The sequence below is a fragment of the Macaca mulatta genome, chromosome 9, assembly GCF_049350105.2.
Source record: "Macaca mulatta isolate MMU2019108-1 chromosome 9, T2T-MMU8v2.0, whole genome shotgun sequence".
Lineage (NCBI taxonomy): Eukaryota > Metazoa > Chordata > Mammalia > Primates > Cercopithecidae > Macaca > Macaca mulatta.
Window position 1 is genome coordinate 7,707,255 of NC_133414.1, and position 22,693 is coordinate 7,729,947.

A 22,693-nucleotide genomic window follows, 5' to 3' on the forward strand; every position below is an offset into this window, starting at 1 on the left:
AGTGACAGCCTATCTCAAAAACAGCAACAAAGAAGCCCTCAGGCTGGCTAACAGTAACTCCTGTCTGTTCAGGCCATGAAGCCATCTGCAGCTCCTGAACCCATACTCAGGAACCGAATCGCAAAACCCTACGTTCTCCATCAAGCATGTCCTGCCCTGGGCCCTCCTTAGATGAGGCCGTGGAGGACCCTCCCAGAGACCGTGGAAGTCAGTGGGAAGGTCTGACACGAGGTGCCAGGCTGGCTCACCGGGGAGCTCGCTCTATCGCCAGGGCAGGGAGACGTCACTGCTCCTTTCAGCGGGATCTCGTGTGTGACTCGTTTTGTCTTCCCATCCTCTGAGTTTCTGAAGGGGGATTTTTATTGCAATGATCTATTTCCTCTTCCACCATTCCTTGTTAGATGTGTTGATGGTGGACTACTTATCTTTGGGCTCTAGCTGTTGGGATCACGAGGAGCTCCCTCTGGACCCCAAGGGGACACCTGCATGTCATCTGGAGACGCAGGACTCGGGCAGTTGGATGCCATGGCTCGGGTGGTCTTGAGGGTGGTCCTCCAAGCCTTTGGCGGGGGCAGTGTGTTATCTAGAAAGAGGTGCACTGGGGCTGACCTGGGAAAAGTCCAACCCGATTCTCATTCCCAAACCCTTTCGTGTATTTAATTTTTCAGAAACATTCCAGTTGCTCGCTCTCTCAGCACCACTTTGCAGCTAATCAAGAAGACATAAGCAGACATCCACTGGGGGCGCGGAGGGCGTTCTGGGAGTGCCTAGCCTTCCGGATTAAAGAGACATATGCTGCTGCCCGAATCCCAAATGCAGCGTGATGCCTGCCACTACCGCAGCCTGGCTGCAGCCTTGGGGAAGAGGGTGCGGGAGCTACAGAGGCTGTCCTTGACATGATTCAGCCTCCAAAGCAGGATTAACTGCTGCTGCCTCCAGACCTTCCTGTTTTGTGAGAAAAACAAATCCCAATGTGTTTCAGCCTCCGTGAGTCAGGTTCTCATTTACATGTAGCCGAAAGCATTTCTGAAGTGTGCAAACACACTCGAGAGATAAGATTCTAACCCATCAGCAAAAACCATCAGGTGAAGTTGATGAACCTGTTTCAGTCAACACTGGTTTCAACTTAGTGATCTTCCCAGGGGGTGAGATTTGGGGTGCACTGAGGTGGCCTCCCTATCCAAAATAATTCCAGCAGTCTTGTTATTGATGCCTGAACTTCTACATGCAGAGCCACACACAATCTGTGTGGTATCTACACACACTCACACACAGCTGTTAGGAGGGGCCTGGACAGCCAGGGGTGAGGACGGCAGCACGGGAGATTGGGACAGAACGCTGGGCTGTGGTTTCACGCATTGCAGATCCTATATCCCAGAAGCCATTTCTTTTTCTTTTTCTTTCTTTGTTTTGTTTTGTTGGTTGGTTGTTTGGTTTGGTTTTTTGTTTTTCTTTTCTGAGTCAGAGTCTTGTCCTGTCACCCAGGCTGGAGTACAATGGCACGATTTCAGCTCACTGCAACCTCTGCCTCTCTGGTTCAAGTGATTCTCCAGCCTCAGCCTCCCAAGTAGCTGGGATTACAGGTGTGCACCACCATACCTGGCTAATTTTTGTATTTTTAGTAGACACAGGATTTCGCCATGTTGGCCAGGCTGGTCTTGAACTCCTGACCTCAGGTGATCTGCCTGCCTCGGCCTCTCAAAGTGTTGGAACTATAGATGTGAGCCACCATGCCCGTTACAAATCTATTTGTAACAGATTTCACTTTCAGAAAATTTCTCCATATAATCCAAATCGTTCATTTTCCAGTACAGACCTCTTTCCTCTTAGCATTCTGTTCTTGATGACTTAGAAGTGTCTTTTCTCTTTATATCATTTGCACGTCACTCCTTCCTGTCTCCGGCTTCTTCCCAGCCCTCCTCCTCCTTTGCACACAGGAAACCTCATTCTGTGGTGTGAACAGGGGGATTCCCATCTTCCTGAAACGACTTAGTCTTGAGCTGCCTGTGCCCTTCCCATCGCAGTGAATGTTGCCAGTTGGGGATGACTGGGCAGCCATGGGGAAGGTGAGCAGAGGGCAGAGGAGTCCAAGCCCCTGAGGTGGGGGTGGGAGCAGGGAGGGCTGCAGGCTCAGCTGCTGGGGCACGAGGAGGAGAGCTAGGACCTGGGGGAGTGTGTGTGTGAGAGAGTGTGTGTGTGTGTATGTGTGAGAGTGTGTGTGAGTGTGAGAGTGTGTGTGAGTGTGTGTGAGAGTGAGTGTATGTGTGAATGTGTGTGTGTGTGTGAGTGTGTGTGTGTGAGTGTGTGAGAGTGTGTGTGTGAGAGAGTGTGTGTGAGATTGTGTGTGAGTGTGTGTGTGAGACTGTGTGTGTGAGTGTGTGTGTGAGTGTGTGTGTGAGTGAGTGTATGTGTGAATGTGTGTGTGTGTGTGTGAGTGTGTGTGTGAGAGTGTGTGTGTGTGAGTGTGTGTGTGTGAGTGTGTGTGAGTGTATGAGTGTGTGTGTGTGTGAGTGTGTGTGAGTGTATGAGTGTGTGTGAGAGAGTGTGTGTGTGAGATTGTGTGTGTGTGAGTGTGTGTGTGTGAGTGTGTGTGTGAGAGTGTGTGTGTGAGAGTGTGTGTGTGGTGGGTCAGTGGGGAGCGGGGGAGTCTTTTATCTTTACCACTTGTTTGCCTGATTAGCCTACTTTTCTCGGTTTCTAGGGAAAGACCAAAAAAAATTTTTCCTTTCTCTGAGACAGGGAGTACAGCTCGTGGCATCAAGAGTGCAGCAGAGGGCCAGGCGCAGTGGTTTATTCACGCCTGTAAACCCAGCACTTTGGGATTCTGGGGCGGGGGGGCAGATCACCTTAGGTCAGGAGTTCCAGACCAGCCTGGCCAACATGGGGAAACCTCATCTCTACTAAAAACACCAAATTAGCCAGGCGTGGTGGCACCTGCCTGTAATCCCAGCTACTCGGGAGGCTGAGGCAGGAGAATCACTTGAACCTGGGAGGCGGAGGTTGCAGTGAGCTGAGATTATGCCATTGCATTCCAGCCTGAGCAACAAGAGTGAAACTCTGTCTCAAAAAAAGAAAAAGTAACGAAAAGAAAAAAAAAAAAAAGATTGCAACAGAAGCGCAGGGCACCCTGCGGATCCCTGCAGCCTCTCACCTTCAACTTCTGTGCTGTGATCCAACAATTCCCTTCCCATTTGACTGTCAGATCAGAAGGGTCTTTGCTAATTTCAGTCTAAATCGGGAGAAAGCTGACCTCGATTTAGCTGGAATGACAGTGATGACTAATTTGTACACCAGATTTAATAAAGCTAGCTCTTCCCCCATGGGGAGAGACAGATGATGTGGGTTTCTCGCATCTGCACTAACTGAGATTGCTTTCTGGCAAGGGTAGAGAAACGCTAATTCTCCACACTCCCAGGAGGGGGTTCTGCTGACAGCTCCTGGACTGTCACCTGAATTGGGGTGTGACTGGGCCAGGGATGTCCCAAGCCAACCAGCCAGGCACCTGCACAGGTGGGCTCTTGACCCTTTGAGGCCACTGTGGTCTTTGAAGGAAAGTCAGTAGGTCTGGAAACTAGAGTGGTGGGGACCCCTTCCCCGTGGGGGGCCAGGAGCTCCTGTTATAAGAGCTCCAACAGGCCTCCGTATTTTCTGTCCCTTTTACAGGCAAGAATTCAATTCTGGGTCCTGAGCAGGGGTTGTCCTGGTCAACAAGCAACTTCAGTTCCTTGGGACAGGACCCCAGACTTGCTGGTATGACGTCATTGTTTCTTTACTGGGTAAGTCTCTCTTAACCCTGGAAAAGCCTGTTTACACAGAGAAGCGTGAAACAAACTCTTATTTTTGATATTTTGGGGTTATGTTTAGGTGATCTGTACGTACTTGATATTTTAAGAAGTTGCTGTTTTAAGAGAATGTGGCATATTTTAACTTGTAATTTTAAATGCAATGAATGGACTGGCCTCTTGATTACAACTAAAAATATGTAATTGGGTAATTGGTGTAGATTTGTGATTTAAACTCAGATATTCAATGCCAGTTTATTAAGATTGTAGGCAGTATGGGAACATTTAAGAAAACCAGAGGTTCACTATAGTTAGTTGTTAAGCACTTGAGAATGCTTGTGAGTAAATTGAAGTATTTAAAAGTATAAAGTATTAATATTATAAATGCAGTTTAAAAATTTTAAGGCAGCAGGTGCAGTGGCTCATGCCTATAATCCTAGCACTTTGGGAGGCTGAGGCGGGTGGATTGCCTGAGCTCAGGAGTTCGAGACCAGCCTGGGCAACATGGTGAAACCCCGTCTCCACTAAAATACAAAAAATTAGCCAGGCATGGTGGTGCACGACTATAGTCCCAGCTACTCGGGAGGCTGAGACAGGAAAATCGCTTGGACCCAGGAGGTGGAGGTTGCAGTGAGCAGAGATCGCGCCACCGCATTCTAGCCTGGGTGACAGAGCAAGACTCTGTCTTAAAAAAAAAAAAAAAATTCAAGGACATTTAAATAAGTAAATTTCTGAATAGGAACAGTCATCAAAGCTTTCCTTAACAATGGCGGTTCAATGTTTTCTGTATTATAAAATAAAGTTATACATGGATGGAGCTGGAGGCCATTATCCTAAGCGAACTAACACAGGAACAGAAAACCAGATACCGCATGTTCTTGCTTATCAGTGGGAGCTAAACACTGAGGACACAAGGACACAAAGGAGGGAACAACAGATACTGGGGCCTCCTTGAGGGTGGAGGGTGGGAGGAGGGTGAGGACCAGAAAGCTGCCTGTCATCCAGGCGTGGCGGCTCACACTTGTCATCCCAGCACTTTGGAAGGCTGAGGCGGGCAGACTACTTGAGCTCAGGAGTTTGAGACCAGCCTGGGCAACATACTGAAACCCCATCTCTACAAAAACTTAAAATTAGTCAGATGTGATAGTGCATGCCCGTGGCCCCAGCTATTAGGGAGGCTGAGGTGGGAGGATTGCCTGAGGTAGAGGCTGCAGTGAGCTGTGATCATGACACTGCACTCCAGCCTGGGTGACAGAGCAAGACCCTGCCTCAAATTAAAAATAATAATTACAATAATAATAAAGAAGGCTACCTATTGGGTACTATGCTTATAATTTAGGTAACAAAATAATCTCTACACCAAACCTCTGTGACATACAATTTACCTATATAACAAATCTGTACATGTATCCCTGAACCTAAAATAAAAGTTAAAAATAAATAAATGAGGCCGGGCGCGGTGGCTCAAGCCTGTAATCCCAGCACTTTGGGAGGCCGAGGTGGGCGGATCACAAGGTCAGGAGATCGAGACCATCCTGGCTAACACCGTGAAATCTCGTCTCTACTAAAAAATACAAAAAACTAGCCGGGCGTGGTGGCGGGCGCCTGTAGTCCCAGCTACTCGGGAGGCTGAGGCAGGAGAATGGCGTGAACCCGGTGGGCGGAGCTTGCAGTGAGCCGAGATCGCGCCACTGCACTCCAGCCTGGGGCACAGAGCAAGACTCCATCTCAAAAAAAAAAATAAATTAAATAAATAAATAAATAAATAAATAAATGTAGGAGTGCAAAAGTCTTATTGAAAAAAAAAGATAAAGTTAAGAATAAATAAATAGGCTGGGCACAGGCCGGACGTAGTGGTTCACGCCTATAATCCCAGCACTTTGGGAGGCTGACGCAGGCAGATCACCTGAGGTCAGGAGTTTGGGACCAGCCTGGCCAACATGGTGAAACCCCATCTCTACTAAAAATACAAAAATTAGCCAGGCGTGGTGGCACATGCCTGTAATCCCAGCTACTCGGGAGGCCCAGCAGGAGATTCGCTTGAACCTGGGGTGTAGAGGTTGCAGTGAGCCGAGATCGCACCACTTCACTCCAGCCTGAGCTGGAGAAAATCTGTTTTGTTAAGCAGGAGAATCTATTTTGTTAAGCAGGAGAATCGCTTAAACCTGGGAGGCGGAGGTTGCAGTGAGCTGGGAGTGTGCCACTGCTCTCTAGCCTGGGCGACAGAGCGACACTTTGTCTCAAAAAGAAAAAAAAAAAAAGAGTCATTTGCTCCTCACATTTGGCCACTAATGAACATGGCCTACATGTTACAGGTGAGGAAACAGGAGAAGGAAGGGCGTGCCCGGAGCAGAGGCCCAGCCCCACCCCAATGGCCTGGCTCTCCTGCCTGGTTAATTTGGCCTCTAAAGCATCCTTATTACAGGCGAAGTGCAGCCCCACCACAGAGAATCCCTTTTCTCTCTGGAAATGCTTATGTGATTAATCTGAAGTCACCATGACTTTGATTTCCTCTGCAGAGGACAGCAGCGTGTTCCAGGAGCGCAATGCAGTAGAAAGCAACCACTTGGCCCTAGAGACCGAGACTGATTTCTGGGAAAGAGGCAGCCAGGCTCCTCCGCCTTACGCAGGTCGTGAAGACTCAGTACACTGAGATCGAAGGTCCTCAGTTCCTAGCTAAGCAAGCCTCCAAGGACTGTGACATCCCAACCTTCGGACGAGGATGGAGGCGGGAGGAGACACAGCACTGGCCAGGAGACCTGGGGTTGGGGCTCTGTCCCTGGTCTGGCTCAGCAATCAGGGCAAGTGACTACCCTGGCTGAGGCCAGCTTTGTCGGCAGTGAAATGGGTGAACGCTGCCTCTGCTTGAATCAAGAGTTTGTCAGGATGCTATGGGAAAATTATATGAAGGTTCTCTGTAACATTTAAAAAAAAAAAGGCCTGTTGCATATTTGTCAGGGGCTGGACTTTCTGAGAGCAGGCAGACAGGGAACAGCTGAGCATGCTTGAGGGCTCTGGTGTCTTCAGGGCCTCCGTCACCCGTGTGACACTGTCCTTGGCTCAGTGGGCTGTGGAGGCCCCAAGTGACGCTGTGAACAGCTGGCAAGAGACTTCCCCCGACTCTGCAGCCTCCCTGCGACTTCTCATCCCTTGTGAAGGAAGGGGTGGCTGCCTGACCTGTTGGTCCTGGGCACTGTCCTGCTCCCCTGGTTGTGGAGCTGCCAGGATGGCGGGACAATCAACACAATGCTCCCCTTCTTCTGTCGGGGACATCTCCACAGAGAAGAAAAGAGTGTCTCCCTAGAGAGAAATCCTGATGTCTGAAACTTCGGCTGAGTGGAGGAGAAAGGATAACTCATCACATTTCCCCAGAGCCAGGGCAGCATGTAGGAGTTGCGTTTCGAGGGGAGGATGATCCAGGAGAGAAAGGGTGCGCACAGCACACCAGCTGTGCTAGGGCCGGGCCAGGCGGACCATGGGGCTCTGGGGAGCCCATTGCCCCCACCAGCAGCCTGCTGCTGTGTGCGCCTCCCCCCAGGTGCTCAGCTTGGCTTTGACCTAGCAGTTGCCGGGAGGGGCTGTGCAGATGGAATTAAGGTCCCCATGAGCTGATTGCAAGATGGGAGACTGCTGGGGGCCTGAGTCCTTTAAGGCAGAGAGCTTTCTCCTGCAGGACCCGGAAGAAGACATCAGTGTTCAAAGCACGAGAAAGATCCAACCTGCCCTTGCCCCCGTGGAAAGAGGAGCCAGGTGTCATGGAACAAGGGTGGCCTCTAGGATTGACCCCGCTGACAGCCAGTGAGGAAATGGGGACCCGATTCCCACTCCACAGGAACTGAATTCTGCCAACAAGGAGGAGCTGGGAAGTGGTGTTTTCTCCAGAGGTTTCCGATGAGAACTCAGCCAGTTAGCACCTTGATCTCTGCTGGGCGAGGTCTGTGCAGAGCCACAGCCAGGCAATGTGACTTCTAACCTTCAGAATCGGGAGCTAATGAAGGGATGGGGCTTAAACCACAAAATGTGTGTGTGTGTGTGTGTGTGTGTGTGTGTGTGTATGTATGTTTTAAAGAACACTACATAGCAATAGAAAATAAACAAACATCCCCTCCATTAAACTGCACATTTATTGAAAGGTCAGTAGATGTAAATGAGCATATCTGTGTCTTCCTTCCCGAAAGCATTTTTGTTTGTTTGTTTGTTTGTTTGTTTGTTTTAGAAACACAGTCTCACTCTGTTGCCCAGGCTAGAGTGCAGTGGGGCGATCTCGACTCACTGCAACCTCCACCTCCCTGGTTCAAGTGATTCTCCTGCCCCAGCCTCCTGAGTAGCTGGGACTACAGGTGCGCACCACCACACCTGGCTAGTTTTTGTATTTTTAGTAGAAACGGGATTTCACCATGTTGGCCAGGTTGGTCTTGAACTCCTGGCCTCAGGTGATCTGCCTGCCTTGGCCTCCCAAAGTGCTGGGATTACAAACATGAGCCACCGTGCCGGCCCTGAAAGCATTTATTTTGAAGCAATTTCAAACTGAAAAACACCTCTATCCCCTTCTCCCACACTGACCAGTTGTCTATGTATTTGCTAAATAATTGTGTGTGTGTCACGTGCGAGTGCATATTTTTTTCTGAGCCATCTGAGCCCATTTACCCCTACAAATGAACATCAAGCCCATTTACTCCTACAAAGAAAGATATTCACTTATATAATCACATAAAAAATTCAACCTTGATGAAATGTCTATTCTATAGACCTAATCTGAAGTATGAATATGCCCACGTTACAGATGGACAAACTAAGGTAGAAAAGTTACATGCCTTACCCAAAGCCACACAGATGGTAAGTGGCAAAAGCAGGTTTCACTTTGAAATCCCGGGCTCTTTTCCTTGTGTTCCATCTGTTTCGATTGGGGTCCAGTCGGAACAAGAGAAACCACTCTGGGTGTTTCGAAGAGCAGAGATTTAATAATATAGGAAGCCCTGTAAGTGTGGGAAGCCACAGCCATTCCTCTGGGGGACTCAGAGAGGGGAATGGTGTCACCCAACAGCCCAAGAATGTGCTCAGCACCCCAGCTCTCAAAGCTTCAGGAAGGGGGAGCCCCCCTCCAGCGGCTGCTGGGCAGGAACCCAGGAGCGGCCTCCTGCACCCCGGGCTGACCTGCCGGAGCCTGGAGTCAGCAGCTTCCCATCACTGCTCGAGCGAAATGGGGGTCTGAAATCACAGCTTCGCCGTCAGCTACTGGGGGACCTGCACGAGTCACTTAGCCTCCGAAGGCCGCATTCCTCTGTAAAATGGGGCATCTGGTTTAGATGAGCTATAAGATTCATTCCAGTTCTGAAATGATTAATTCTTCCCTCATTGTGTTCTTTGACTTTGAACAACTCATGCCTCTGTTTTGCACCTCCTCTTTTTCGGTATCTCATGTAACACTCACAGCCACCCCGGGGGTAGGTGTTGTTATTGTCTCCACTTTACAGATGAGGAAACTGAGGCACAGTGAGGCCAAGGAGCTTGCATATGAAGTCACATAGCTGTGAGGGGTGGCAGCCCCCAGATTATGTCACCAATGCAGCCTAAGACGCGGCAGAAAATGCTTCAGGGATGAGGCCAGGTGTGGTGGCTCATACCTGTAATCCCAGCACTTCGGGAGGCCAAGGCAGACAGATCACTTGAGCCTAAGAGTTCACGACCAGCTTGGGCAACATGGTGAAACCCCGTCTCTACCAAAATACAAAAAATTAGCTGGGCGTGATGGCACATACCTGTGGTCCCACCTATCTGGGAGGCTGAGATGGGAGGATCGCTTGAGCCCAGGAGGTTGAGGCTGCAGTGAACTGTGATCATGCCACTGCATTCCAACCTGGGCAACAGTCCTGTCTCAAAAAAAAAAAAAAAAAAAAAAAAAAAAAAAAAAAAAAAAGAAGAAGAAGAAGAAGAAGAAAATGCAGCAGTGACAAGAAACTCCTGGTCACTCAGCACAGGCTTTTCCTGAGGACAGAGATATGTGGTGAGAGCCTGTACAGCCCTGCCTGTAGAACAACAGCTGTTCCATCTCAGCTTCATCTAGAAAGGCGATGTTTCCTACAGATTTTCGTTTTAAGTGTGGAGCAGAGGACCATACTGTATAAACAGCAAATCAGAAAAATTAAGCATACTGTTTTAGTGAAAGAAAACAGATTTTCGCGTGTCTCTCTGTTGCCCAGGCTGGAGTGCAATGGCATGATCATGACTCACTGCAGCCTCAACCTCCCAGGCTCAAGCCATCCTCCCTCCTCAGTCTTCCGAGTGGCTGGGATTCCAGGCGTGCACTGCCACCACACCCAGCTAATTTTTTACATTTTCTGGTAGAGATGGAATCTTGCTATATTGCCCAGGCTGTCTTGAACTCCTGGCCTCAAGTGATCCTCCTGCCTTGGCCTCCCAAAGTGCTGGAATTACAGGCATGAGCCACTGTACCTGGCCAATCTGAGAATGCATCCTCGTGGTTAAATGACTTATGACTTTATCCTTCACTCAGATTCCCTAAATGTCAGATAACCACAGCACAATTATCAAAATGTGAGAATTCATAACTCTCTAATAATAAGTTAAAAATAATTAACTTACATGTCATCAACTGTGCTATGAATATCCTTTTGGGGGTTCAGGATCAGTCCAGGGGTCCCCCAGTGCGGTTGTTGGTCATCATGTCTCTTCAGTCTCCTTGAATGTGGAACGCTTCCTCCACCCCGCTTTGTCTTTCGTGATTTGGACATTTCTGAGGACGTCCTGGCTGGTTATTTTGTTGCACATCCCTTATTTTAGGTGTCTCGTGTTGCCTTGTGATTAGAGTCAGGGTATGCATTTTTGGCAGGAATACCACAGATGTGACTCGGTATCCTTTTCTATGAACTGTGTCGGGAAGGACGTGACGTTGATTCCGCCCATTCCTGGTGAGGTCTGCCAGATTTCTCCCCTATAAAGTTACCATTTTCCCCTTTGTAATGGATAATTATCTGGTGGGGAGATGCTTTGAGTCTGTCCATATCCTGTTTCTCATGATATTTTGCCCACTAATTTTAACATCCACTGATGATTCTTCCCTGAAACAAGTACACTGTGGCATTTGCCAAATGGTGATTTTGCTAGTTCCATGATTCCTCCTACATGTATTGGTTGGAATTTTACTGTAAGGAAAAGTTTTCTCTCTTCCCTCATTCATTCATTCATCTATTTATTTAAATCAGTATGGGCTTAAGATTCTTCTTTAATTCCATGGGTCACAATCTGTCTACTACCATAATTTATCTTGTTCTTCAGATTGTCCCAGAAGAGCCCCCTCAGGTCAGCCCTTTGGGACGTGTCTTTGGGACACGTCCCCATCATTTTGGGGCACCACAGATGCTCCCGGCTCATCTTGTGCTTTCCCGCCCTAACCCTCTAACCCTCTGAGGTCTCCTGGTTCCTTTAATTGCAGGATGGTATTCAGAATACCAAGACCTGGGAGGTAGATGCACTTATTTACTTTTTTTTTTTTTTTTTTGAGACAGAGTCTTGCTCTGTTGCCCAGGCTGGAGTGCAGTGGTGCAATCTTGGCTCACTGCAAGCTCCGCCTCCCGGGTTCATGCCATTCTCCTGCCTCAGCCTCCCGAGTAGCTGGGACTACAGGCGCCCGCCACCGCACCTGGCTAATTTTTTGTAATTTTAGTAGAGACGGGGTTTCACCGTGTTAGCCAGGATGGTCTCCATCTCCTGACCTCGTGATCCACCCGTCTCGGCCTCCCAAAGTGCTGGGATTACAGGCGTGAGCCACTGCGCCCGGCCACTTTCTTTTTTTCTTCTCTCTTTCTTGTTTGCTTGCTTTCTTGCTTTCTTGCTTCTTTTGAGACAGAGTCCTGCTCTGTTGCCCAGGCTGGAGGGCAATGGTGTAATCTCGGCTCACTGTAGTCTCTGCCTCCTGGGTTCAAGTGATTCTCATGCCTCAGCCTGCTGAGTAGCTGGGATTACAGACGTGTGCCACCACGCCCAGCTAATTTTTGTATTTTTAGTAGAGACAGGGTTTCACCATGTTGGCCAGGCTGGTCTCAAACTCCCGACTTCAGGCGATCCACCTGCCTCAGCTTCCCAGAGGGCTGGGATTACAGGTGTGAGCCACTGCGCCCGGCTTCATTTACTTACTTTCCATGTTCATGGTTCTCTCTGATGCTGTGGATCATGAATCCTTTCACAGTCATATGCATGTGCGTGCACACGCACACAGGAATGGTCTAGGAACCCATGCCCAGCAGGTGGGGTTTCTCTCAGCAGCGGTGCCCACCCAGGCGCCCCCTCCTCCTCACTCCTCTTGGAGACCACAGCTTCCTATTCACTACCCTGGGGCAGTTAAAGCAGCCCCGCCCTGCTCCCAGCTAAACAATAATGATGATAATGGCAATGATCATAATGATGAAGATAATGTTAATATAATAATGATTATAATAATAATACTGACGATAATAACAACAGAAGCACCCATTTATTAAGCTCTCCTTGTGCTGCGTGAACAAAACACTGAGGCTCAAAGAGCATTTTTCACACAGCATAGGAAGGGAGCCAGCAGGGACTCAGACCCATCCCAGAACCCCCAGCCTTCTGGCAAACTCCAGGGAGATGGGAAGCTTGAGGCGGGGGAGCCACACCACGCGTGGGCCGTGGCGTGGGGACAGCCAGGCAGTGGGAACGGCTCTGGACTCTCACATCGGGGATGTGGCACAGGCCTGGGGGTGGGCTCTGGACTCTCACGTCGGGGATGTGGCACAGGCCTGGGGGTGGGCTCTGGACTCTCACGTCGGGGATGTGGCACAGGCCTCAGGTGGGCGTGGACAGGACAGGCATCGGCCTCAAGTACTCCGCGGACCTAGCTGGCCCTGCCCCCGGCATTCCTTCACACACATTCTTTTTTGCCAGCGGCCCAGCCCGCATCAAAGGATCCCAGCATGCTTCCCAAAGCCTGGAATTCCTTTGCTGGGAATGGGAGACAAAGCCGTACACTCTATCATCAGAGAAGAAAGGCCCAAAATGCAAACACACGGCCAGAGAGGCTGTTGCAGGCAGGAGTTTCTGAGTAGAGAGTGTCAGATCCCCTCCTACTGAGTGTCGCCCTCCCTTCCGAGACAGCATGGGAGCCGTCAGCCTACGAACTGCAGAGAACTCTAGGAAGGAGCCCTTTTCTTCCTGCAATGAGGACAACCAGAAGCTGTGGCCACGGCACCTGCGGTCCCCGGAGCCTGGGCACTGACGTGAGGGAGGAAGGCGGCACCTCCCTTTCCCCCTGCCCTGGCCACAGGAACCTCAGGATTGAGAGCTCATCTGCAGGTAGGTCTGCCCAGGGAGGGGTCCTTGTGTAATGGGTCTGAAGCCCCTGGGGCCCTGGGGTCCCTACCCTAGGTCACCTGCAGGCATAAGTCGCTCCTTTCTCTTCAGCTCTCAGGTGTGGTCAAGAAGTAGTGGACTGAACTAAGCAGCATAGTGGTCAGCATCACCTGGGACTCCGCCTAGAATGCTGGAAATGGGCATTCTTGCCCCCCACGCCCACGAGACTCACTGAGTTAGAAACTTGGGGTAAGGGCTGGCAATCGGTGTGCCCAACCCTCCAGGTGAGTGGTTCCGATATCTGTTCAGGCTTGAGAACCTTTGTGCTCAGGACCTCTGGTTACCAAATCATGCCACTTACAGTGACCATTCTCAAATGATGACAGAAGGAAGAAGGATGAGGAAGACTTGAGCCTGGCCGGGCAATCCTTGGTTTCCTCACGAACCCTTGAGATCGGGTCAGATTTTGAACACCACTGGGACGTGCTAAGAGCTTCTCTGGAGCAGAGCAGTGCTCACATCAATAGTCCAGCAGACTGAGAACGGAGATGTCAGCAGACACACTTGAAAGTTTGGTGAGTAATAATGAAAGTACTCAGTTCTGGGACTCATACTATATTGTTGACAGGTCTGGGAATAGAGTCTCAACTTAAAATTACTTCAGATCTTTTCTCCAGGTCTGAAAACCAGAGGGACCGTGCCCACAATCCCTGCCGTTTCCCCAAGCAGCATGGCTGTGGCGAGTTTGTTGTTCAACCCCGGATGGCTCAGCAAATCCAACGCCCTCTGCCTTGTACTATCGCCGCACGGATCTGCAGAGGCAGCCGTTCCTGCCCAGTGGCTTCGCCTTCTGCGAAGGACAACACAGAACCACTCTTTGAATTATTTGACATTGATATCCATCATAATTGGCTGACTCTGGTTGGTGGTGAGAGAACAAATGTTTCCAGGGATTATTAAACAACCACAAAAATCTGAGAGCGCGGTTATCTGAACGTGGAACAGAAACAAGACAGTAACGAGTTCCAATGTTCTTTTTTTTTTTTTCTACACAGGATTCAAACGAACTCAGAGCAGCGAGATCAGAATACATCAGTCTGACCTGTTTTTACTCACAACACTTCTGACACCAAGTGCGTGGGTTTTTTTCACACCGACAACCAGTTCCCCAACTCTCCAGACACCAACTGGGTGGCCTACGATTCCATTCAAATGTGACACTAACTCCACAGGCTCCAAGGCTCGGTCCCTCAGGACTGCCCTGAGTTCAGACACCAGCCTCCTGGCTCCAGCCCAGAGTACCCATATTTCTGTCCAACTTGGCTACAAAGTAGGGGGTTTCCTACACTCACCCCTCCATTCCCCCAGTTTCCATTCAGTAACTTGCTAGAACAGCTCACAGAACTCAGGAAGGCACTTTACTGGTACTGGTTCATTATTAATATAAAGCACTGGACTCAGAAGAGTCAGACGGAAAAGATGCTTAGCATGAGGTGAGGGGGGTGAGGGCCAAGGGGCTCCCCCATCTTCTCCAGCCTGCCACCCTCCCAACACACCTCCATGTGTTCACCAACCCAGAAATTCTCCCCATTCTCTCTTTTTTTTCCTTTCTTTTTGAGTCAGAGTCTCGCTCTGTCACCCAGAATGGAGTGCAGTGGCATGGTCTTGGCTCACTGCAACCTCTGCTTCCTAGGTTCAAGCGATAATCCTGCCTCAGCCTCCTGAGCAGCTGGGATTACAAGGGTCTGCCACCATGTCTGGCTAATTTTTGTACCTTTAGTAGAGACGGGGTTTCACCATGTTGACCAGGCTGGTCTCAAATTCCTGACCTCCAGTGATCCACCCACCTTGGCCTCCCAGTGCTGGGATTACAGGTGTGAGCCACAGTGCCTGCCTCACATTCTGTCATTTGGGTTTTTTTTGTTGTTGTTTATTTTTTTGAGGATTCATTACATAGGCATGATTGATTAATCACTGGCCATTGGTGATGAACTCAATCTCCAGCCCCTCTCCCCTCCCCAGAGGTCAGAGATCTGAGCTGAAAGTTCTGACTAATTCCAGCTCCCAGCCCCTATCCTGAAGCTGCCCAGTCCTCCCATTGACATCCAAAAAACACTCATCCTTCTGGAGATCCCAAGGGTTTTAGAAGCTCTGGACCAGAAAACAGGATCAAAGACCAAGTATCCAGCCACAGCACCATCCACCTCTGAGGGCATGTGCTCTGGCCTTACTACGACAGCGGTGGTGGTGAGTCTGATACAGGCAGGATGACGCATGCTTTATCTGGAACCCTGGCCTTGGACAAAATTTGCCTTCTGTAGCAGGTAAGTCCATGGAGCTAAGTCCAGGTCCACCTGCCATTGCAATTATGGCAGAGAATATTATAGAGGGAGCTGACGATTATGCCTAACTTTGGATTTGGGGTACCCTTCTGTTCCCCCCCTTCCTGCTCCGCTGACACTCACACCTGCAAAGGCAGTGGCACAGAAGCTGAAGTCAGGGCTCAGGACCCGATCTGTAGCCTGGCCCATGAGCAGGATCTGTTTTGAAGGCTCTACCAGCAGCTGTGTCCCAAGACAACTGGCAAGACACCGTCCCACTCCACAGTGGCTTCCTCCCTGTGGCGTCATCTCCCTTCCAAAGAGGGAGGAATTTGGACTATTACCCATGAACGATAGCAGGCTAAGAAACAAATTATGATTAAGGAAAGATTAAAGGAAAAAAGAAAACAAAAACAAACCACCCACACCTACTGGCTGTACCTTTCCTGCATGATTTTTGCCACAGCATGGAAAGTGGGCCAATTGATATTTGCATGGGTGTTTTAAATATCAGGAGATCAGGAGATTTGCTCCTGACATCTTTTTTTTTTCAAAGTGCAACTGAAAATAGCACTTTTCACAACAATTAATTGTTAACTGGCTCCAAAGAAGGCCTGCTTTTTAGACATTTGGAAGGAATAAAAGGCATCTTCTCAGATGCTGGCCTTTGCAGAGGCAAGGTCAGTGGTGCTGGGAGGTGACTCCCTGCATTTCCGTATGTCCATTTCTTAAGTCGCACTATTACTTCCCTTGAGTAAGAAACGTAATATTGAGTAATATTTATTGAGCTGTGCGTGAGAAACTGTTCTAGGCTCCGGGAAAACAGAGAACAAAAGAAAAAAAAATGGCTGCTTTCATAGACACCACACACGAATAAGCACATAGGGAGTCGGTCAGGCGGTGACCCGTGCGGTGGAGAGAATGCAGCCGGCGGGACGCGGGGGGTCGAGGTTAAACCGAGGCAGTGGGGAGACCCCCATAGAAAGACGCGAGTTTCTGGGTTGCTCCCTCCAGCCAGCAGTTAATTTCAATTTTGCCGGGCGCGGTGGCTCACTCCTGTAATCCCAGCTACTCGGGAGGCTGAAGCGGGAGGATAGGTTGAGCCTGGGGAGGTCGAGGCTGCAGTGAGCTATGATCGCACCACAGCACTCCAGCCTGGGCGAGAGTGAGATCCTGTCTCAAAACACACACACACACCCAAACCAACACAAACAAAAAAAAAAAAAAAAGAAAAAAAAATTAAACAATTTCAGTTTGTTCAATTCGAGTCAGCTGGTGATTTGAGCCTGTCCCCAGTGCCCGTAGGACATAAAAGTGAAAATGGGATGGAATTCCCCCAAGTCCCGTCCTTTGGGAAGGATGGCTCGGAACAACCTGAAGGCGCAAAAGGAGTTGGTTTCTTCCCCGACCAGTTTTCCCCTGCTCCATGGAGTCCGCAAAGGCAGGCGGCAGCTCCGAGGCCGGCAAGTTCTGCGTCTGGGGGGCTGCGGGCCGCCCCTGCGGGACCGGGGGGAACTGGGCAGGACAGGGCGGCCCGGCCCACGCCCCGGCTTCCCCCTGCAGCCCGAGGGCACCCGGAGCTCACGGCTGGCGCCGCCCCGCGCTTCCTGCCTCGCCGCGGATCCTCCTCCGCGCCGTGACGCGCCAGGCTTTGACCAAATATGTCCCTTTCCCCTCCCTCGCCCGCCCCGCCGCCCGCAGGCGCCCCGAGCCGCGGGGCTGCCGCCTGGACGTCGTCCTGTTTGGGTGTTGCGGGCCAGCCCCGCGGGGAGCGCCCCCGGCGCGATGCCCTTCAGGAAAGGTAGGAGTCCCGGTAACGCGGCCCACGCCCCCAGCGCGCGCGGGGACCTGCACGGCCGCCTGTGGGTACCCAAGCCTTGGGTCCTCGCCAGGCGCGGAAGCGCTGTGCACCCGGGCTGCGGCGGTGCCGGCTGGGGCCGAGCGAGACGCGCGCCACCTTGTTCCCTCCGCCCTGCGCTGCGCCCCGGCCCCGCGTGCCCCTCCAGATCCTCCCTGTCTCCTCTGGCCCCGCGTGTCCCCTACGGCCCCGCGCGTCCCCCTCCGGCCTCGCGTCTCTTCCTTGGCCCCGCGTCTCCTCTCTGGCCTCGCGTCTCCTCTGCAGCCCCGCATTGTCCCTCCAGACCCACGCTGTCTCCTCCAGACCCGCGCGTCCCTTCTGGCGACTCCGCGGCCGCCACCACGTGCCCGAGCCGGGAGCGGCACTTGCATCGAATTCCCGCTTCCCGCTGCGCTCCAGCCCCGGGCCGCGGATAGACCAGGGCCCCGGACCCGGAGAGACCCGGAGGGCGGCGGGATCCGGGATCCTGGGGGCGGGCGCGGTGCGCTCAGGGGCACGGAGAGGGACAGCGCGGCGCAGGAGGGAGGCAGCTCGGGCCTGAGTCCCGCCTCTGCCCCTCTCGCCCTCTGACCCCGGGGAAGTCATTTCAGCGCCCAGCCTCAGTTGCCTCCTGGGCAAAACCGGCGCTTGGATAGGGACGGCCGCGTGAGGATGGGAGCAGTCCCTAGAAAAGCAAACCCCGGCCAGCTGATGAGCGCGGCCCGCCCCCTCCTGCAGGGGCTACCCTCTGCCTTCTCCGCCCTGCGTGCCAGGACTGCCAGAAAGGCCCAGCTACCTCATGTTCCCTGCCCGCGCCGGGGGGCTCCCAGCGCACTGGACCCCGGTTTACAGGCCGGGTGGTTGGAGGCCCAGCACGCCCAGAGCCCAGGGCCACTCTCAGCTCAAAGCCCGGGGAGAGAAGTGGGAGCTGCAGAAGTGTGGGGAGGGGGGCCTCGATTTGACTTTCAAATCAGTGTTGTGTGACTCCTGCAGACGGGGTGGGTGGGGGTGGGGGGGTGGGGGGTGGGGTCGGGTGGGGGGGTGGGGGGTGGGGTCGGGTGGGGCGTTGGGAGCCTGGCCTCTCCGGGCACTGGGCCTGTGCCGTGCCGTCTCTCCCTCCCCCCACTCACCCTCCTGCCTCTCTTCTCTCATAACTCAGAGGCACGGCCAGCTTGGTGCTACCGTTGCCTGGAGGTTGTACTGGACTTGTTTTTCAAACAGAGGGTGCCTAGGTATCAGCGTGGGCTCCTGGCGGTGAAGGGGGTGGCTGCTGACTCTCCTGTCCCGTTGGGGTAGGGAGATGGGGGAGGGTGGCCAGAAGGAAGGTGACAGCCAGCAAGCAGGGGCTCTGCCACTCCTCCGTCAGCTGGGCACGTTTAGTCCCACACCCACTGTCCTCGGTGTCTCCATTAATCCAGGCATGATGCGGCCACCTTGACACTCTGGGTTCTCTGGAGGCTCTCAGAGTTCTCCGCCCCCCGACTCCCCCCCGCCCCCACTCATTGACTGCAGGGGACAGTCATTTATCTCTGACTTCATCACTTCTGCCCACTTTTGTAGATGTAGGCTCTGGTTGGGAAACTCTTAAAAGGGACAGACTTCTGTTTGACTTGTTAGGGCGCTCAGTAGGGTGCCTTATGCGGCAAGGTATTACATAGCCAAGCTGCTAATGTATTGTTTGCATACGAAGATTTTGCTTTATGACAACGTATTTTAGTGCATTATTAGAGCACACGGGACAAAACATTTGCAAACTGCCAACCACGGTAAGCTTTGGTTTTGTTGGTTATTGTTGTTATTGTTTAATCTGAAGAGACCTTGCGGCATGAAGAGGAAAATGTTATCCTTCCATTTGGCAGATGCTCCTTCCGGGGGTCCTAGGGTATAAGAACCAGACTTGCTTGGCATAAGTGCTGTCTGCATTGTCCAGACGCGCTGGTGTGAGCCAGGGCACAGGCTCTTGGAGGCTTTATCTAGGCAGAGCTTCCCCAGTTGCAGATGGGAGCTCTCACTTAGAAGTAAACACAGCAAGTGGGAACTGCAGGGAGCCAGGCCGTTGCTGGATTTGGTGCTGAGCCGTGGTATGAAGCTGCCTGGAGGGGACAAGGTCCTGTGAGGGACAGCACGGCACCTCAACCCTGCACTGTTGGGAGGTGCAGGAGATGCCAGTGCAGCTACTCTTCTGTATTTTTTGACCTTCGCGCTATCTGAATGTGTTAACTATTCAGAAAAGTAATTTAAAAATTGGGAAATGAAAAGACTTTGCTGCCTCCCTCCCAAAACCAAGAGAAGCCATCTGGAGAAGGCATCCTTTGCGGCTAGAAGCCAAACAGGGACAGCTGCGGATTCCCTCCCCAGGATGCACTTCTGCCTCTTGACAAGCTTCAGACTTTGGGATCAGCTCCGTCAGGGGCCCGGCGGGTACCAGACAAGTCAAGGAGTTTAATGATAGGGAGGTTTGGGTAGGAGATAGGAAAACCTTAAGGGATAGTGCAGAGCCCTGGGCATTAGCACCTCGAGGTTTAAAATGTCAAGCGGCAGAGCCAAAACTAGGGACAGCCTGACAGGGACTGCGGCCTCTGTCGGAGGGGGCAGGCAGTGTGTAGCCTGCAGAGAGGGAGCTGGGAGAATCCCCACCTAGACCTCACTCCTTCCTCCCTCTGGTCTCTCGGCTTTGACAGCCAGAGGGCCGGGGAGCCTGATGGAGTGGTCCATACAGGGGAGTCTGATGGGGCGGTCCATACAGGGGAGCCTGCTGGGACGCAGAGCTGGGTGAGTTTCCCTTTTGGAGGAGAGAGGGTCTTCAGGGCACAACAGAGAAGCAACCAAGGGTCTTAGGTGCTGGTCCTGTCCCTCACTTATGGGAGGAACTAGCAGACAGCTACTGAATGTAGTTACGGGAAAGGTGACTGGTTGCATGCCACGTCATTCATTCATTCTCTAGACTGGGCACTTGCTATGCACCAGGACACGCCAGGTACCAGCTGAACAGAAAGACATGGCATCTCCTCCCAGGAGCCCACCTTCTGTGCTCTCCAGCAAGTGCCGTGGAGGGGAGTCAGAAGTGCCAGTGCAGAGTGGCTCTCAGTAGGAGGCCCCACCTGAGGAGGCTGAACTCCACATTGAGGAGGTGTGGCACTGGTTGACCTCCTGGACTGTCACACAGGCTGTGGTAGCGTTGGTGCCATGGTGCTGGCTCGAATGGAGCCAGAGGGACTTAGACCTCATATTCCACCTGTCCAACATGGACCGCAGTGTATGGCACATGGCAGGCAGGAACCGTATCAGGTGGGTGATGGCTGCATCTGGGTCGTGTCCCTATGCTCAGCGCGAGGCTGAAGCAGCAGCTGGCAGTGGCAGTCGCGGCCCAGGTTGGGGAAGGAGGCCGCAAGCATTGCGTTCAGGGCTCACAGCTCTTCCTGTGGGTCTCCAGGGTGATGGTGGTTAGAGTGGGAGGAAGGTCTGCGTCTTTGGCCAATCTGTCTAGAAGAAGGAGAAGTTACTATCTTGATGTGAAACATAAAAGAAATTCATGAGAAGAAAAGGAGGCAGGAAGCACTTCAGCTGGACATGGAGAGGAAAGTCATGCATATCATGACTAACTTTGGGAACCACAATGGAGGTACGCTGGGGCAGTTCTTCCTGTGCAAGAACTTCTCTCCTTAAAAATCAAATAGATGGGCTGGCGTGGTGGCTCATGCCTGTAATCCCAGCACTTTGGGAGGCCGAGGTGGGAGGATCACTTAAGGCCAGGAATTGGAGACCAGCCTAGACAACATAATGAGACCCTCTCTCTACCAAAAACATCAAAAATCAGCTGGGGGTGGTGGTGTGAACTTGTAGTCCCAGCTACTCTGGAGACTGAGGTGGAAGGATTGCTTGAGCCCAGGAATTCAGGGCTGCAGTGAGCTATGATTGCACCACTGCACTCCAGCCTGGGTGACAGAGCAAGACCCTGTCTCTCTAAAGAGAAATAAATCAATAAGATAGGTGGTGTAGACGGTGACTCATCTCAGGTGATGGAGGCGTGGCTCTGCTAAGAGACTGTGGTCTTGAGCAAATTGTTGAGGTCCTTTTCAAGTCTAGAATCCTGTAAAAATGTCTTCAGACAGCAGTGTTCCAAGGATTCTTGCACATTCCACCTTCAGAGGGACAAGGGAATAGCAGGTGAAAGTTCTAATAATAAATAACAATAAGGCCGGGTGCGGTGGCTCATACCTGTAATCCCAACATTTGGGAGGCCGAGGCAGGTGGATCACCTGAGGTCAGGAGTTCGAGACCAGCCTGGCCAAACATGGTGAAACCCCGTCTCTACTAAAAATACAAAAATTAGCCAGGGATAGTGATGGCTGCCTGTAATTCCAGCTACTTGGGGGGCTGAGGCAGGAGAATCACTTGAACCTAGGAGGCAGAGGTTGCAGTGAGCTGAGATTGCGCCACTGCACTCCAGCCTGGGTGACAGAGTGAGATTCCCCCTCAAAACAAACAAACAAACAAAACCAATAAGATATAAAATGCACTGTGAGGGATGTGAGGGCAATCTGGCTGTGACATCTGTCACCCCTGTGATTGCCAGGGTTGATTTGGCTGATCTAGCTGGCTAGGTGGGTGTCCCCTTCCTCCCTCACCACTCCATGTGCATCCCTCCTGAAGCTGTGCGCTTGGTCCAAGAGGACCACCATCCCCGATAGAGGAGGACCCGTCTTCGGTCAAGGGCATACGAGTAACTGTGCTCCTCTGCTAGAACCTCCAAACAAACTCTCAAAATGCACTGTGTGACCTTACTAGAATATCCTCCAGTTCCATCCCAAGGATTTCACTCTTTTTTATGGCCGAGTAGTATTCCACGGTGTATATGCACATTTTCTGTATCCATTCATCTGTTGTTGGACACTTAGCTTGATTCCATGTCTTGGCTGTTGTGAATAGTGCTGCAATAAACATGGGGTGTGGATGTCTCTTCACGCCTTTTAAGTTCATGCCTTTTCTGTCACCTTTTCCACTGATTCTATGCACATAGCAGCTCTTGCAGGTATATCCTGTCCCATAACCAGACCAGAACACTCATTCGTTCTCGGAATGCTTTCTGCATGGTAACTTGGTGAGCTATTTGAGTTACGGTCTATACCTCATGCTTATATTGGACCTGGTGGTAGCAAGTGTTTCATAAATTCTTCTACTTGGTGAATCTGTCATTTTCTTTTGGAATGAATAGTTGCAGAGCCACATTAAGATCCTTATAGGCCAGGCGTGGTGGCTCATCAGGCCAGGCGTTCGAGACCAGCCTGACCAACATGGCGAAACTCTGTCTCTACTAAAAATACAAAAATTAACTGGGCGTGGTGGCGGGCGCCTGTAATCCCAGCTACTCAGGAGACTGAGGCACAAGAATCACTGGAACCTGGGAGGCGGAGGTTGCGGTGAGC

At 51.6% G+C, this 22,693-nt stretch overlaps 1 protein-coding gene and 1 long non-coding RNA gene across 4 annotated transcripts in view; both read left to right on the forward strand.

The window, feature by feature from the left end:
- The first annotated feature begins 1,914 nt into the window (after positions 1 to 1,914).
- LOC107000030 (uncharacterized) lies at positions 1,915 to 8,505 on the forward strand. Its single transcript, XR_001446975.3, has 3 exons — positions 1,915 to 2,066; positions 3,664 to 3,776; positions 6,302 to 8,505. It is a non-coding gene; the product is annotated as an uncharacterized LOC107000030 (long non-coding RNA).
- A 6,523-nt stretch (positions 8,506 to 15,028) lies between these two features.
- Positions 15,029 to 22,693, forward strand: part of PFKFB3 (6-phosphofructo-2-kinase/fructose-2,6-biphosphatase 3) — a 90,820-nt gene continuing 83,155 nt past the window's right edge. For all 3 annotated transcript variants that reach the window (XM_028825949.2, XM_002805545.4, XM_077945696.1), the window contains exon 1: positions 15,029 to 17,231. In XM_028825949.2, the coding sequence (XP_028681782.2) occupies positions 16,751 to 17,231 (481 nt within the window). In that variant the 5' untranslated portion in view covers positions 15,029 to 16,750. The remainder of the gene's footprint in view (positions 17,232 to 22,693) is intronic.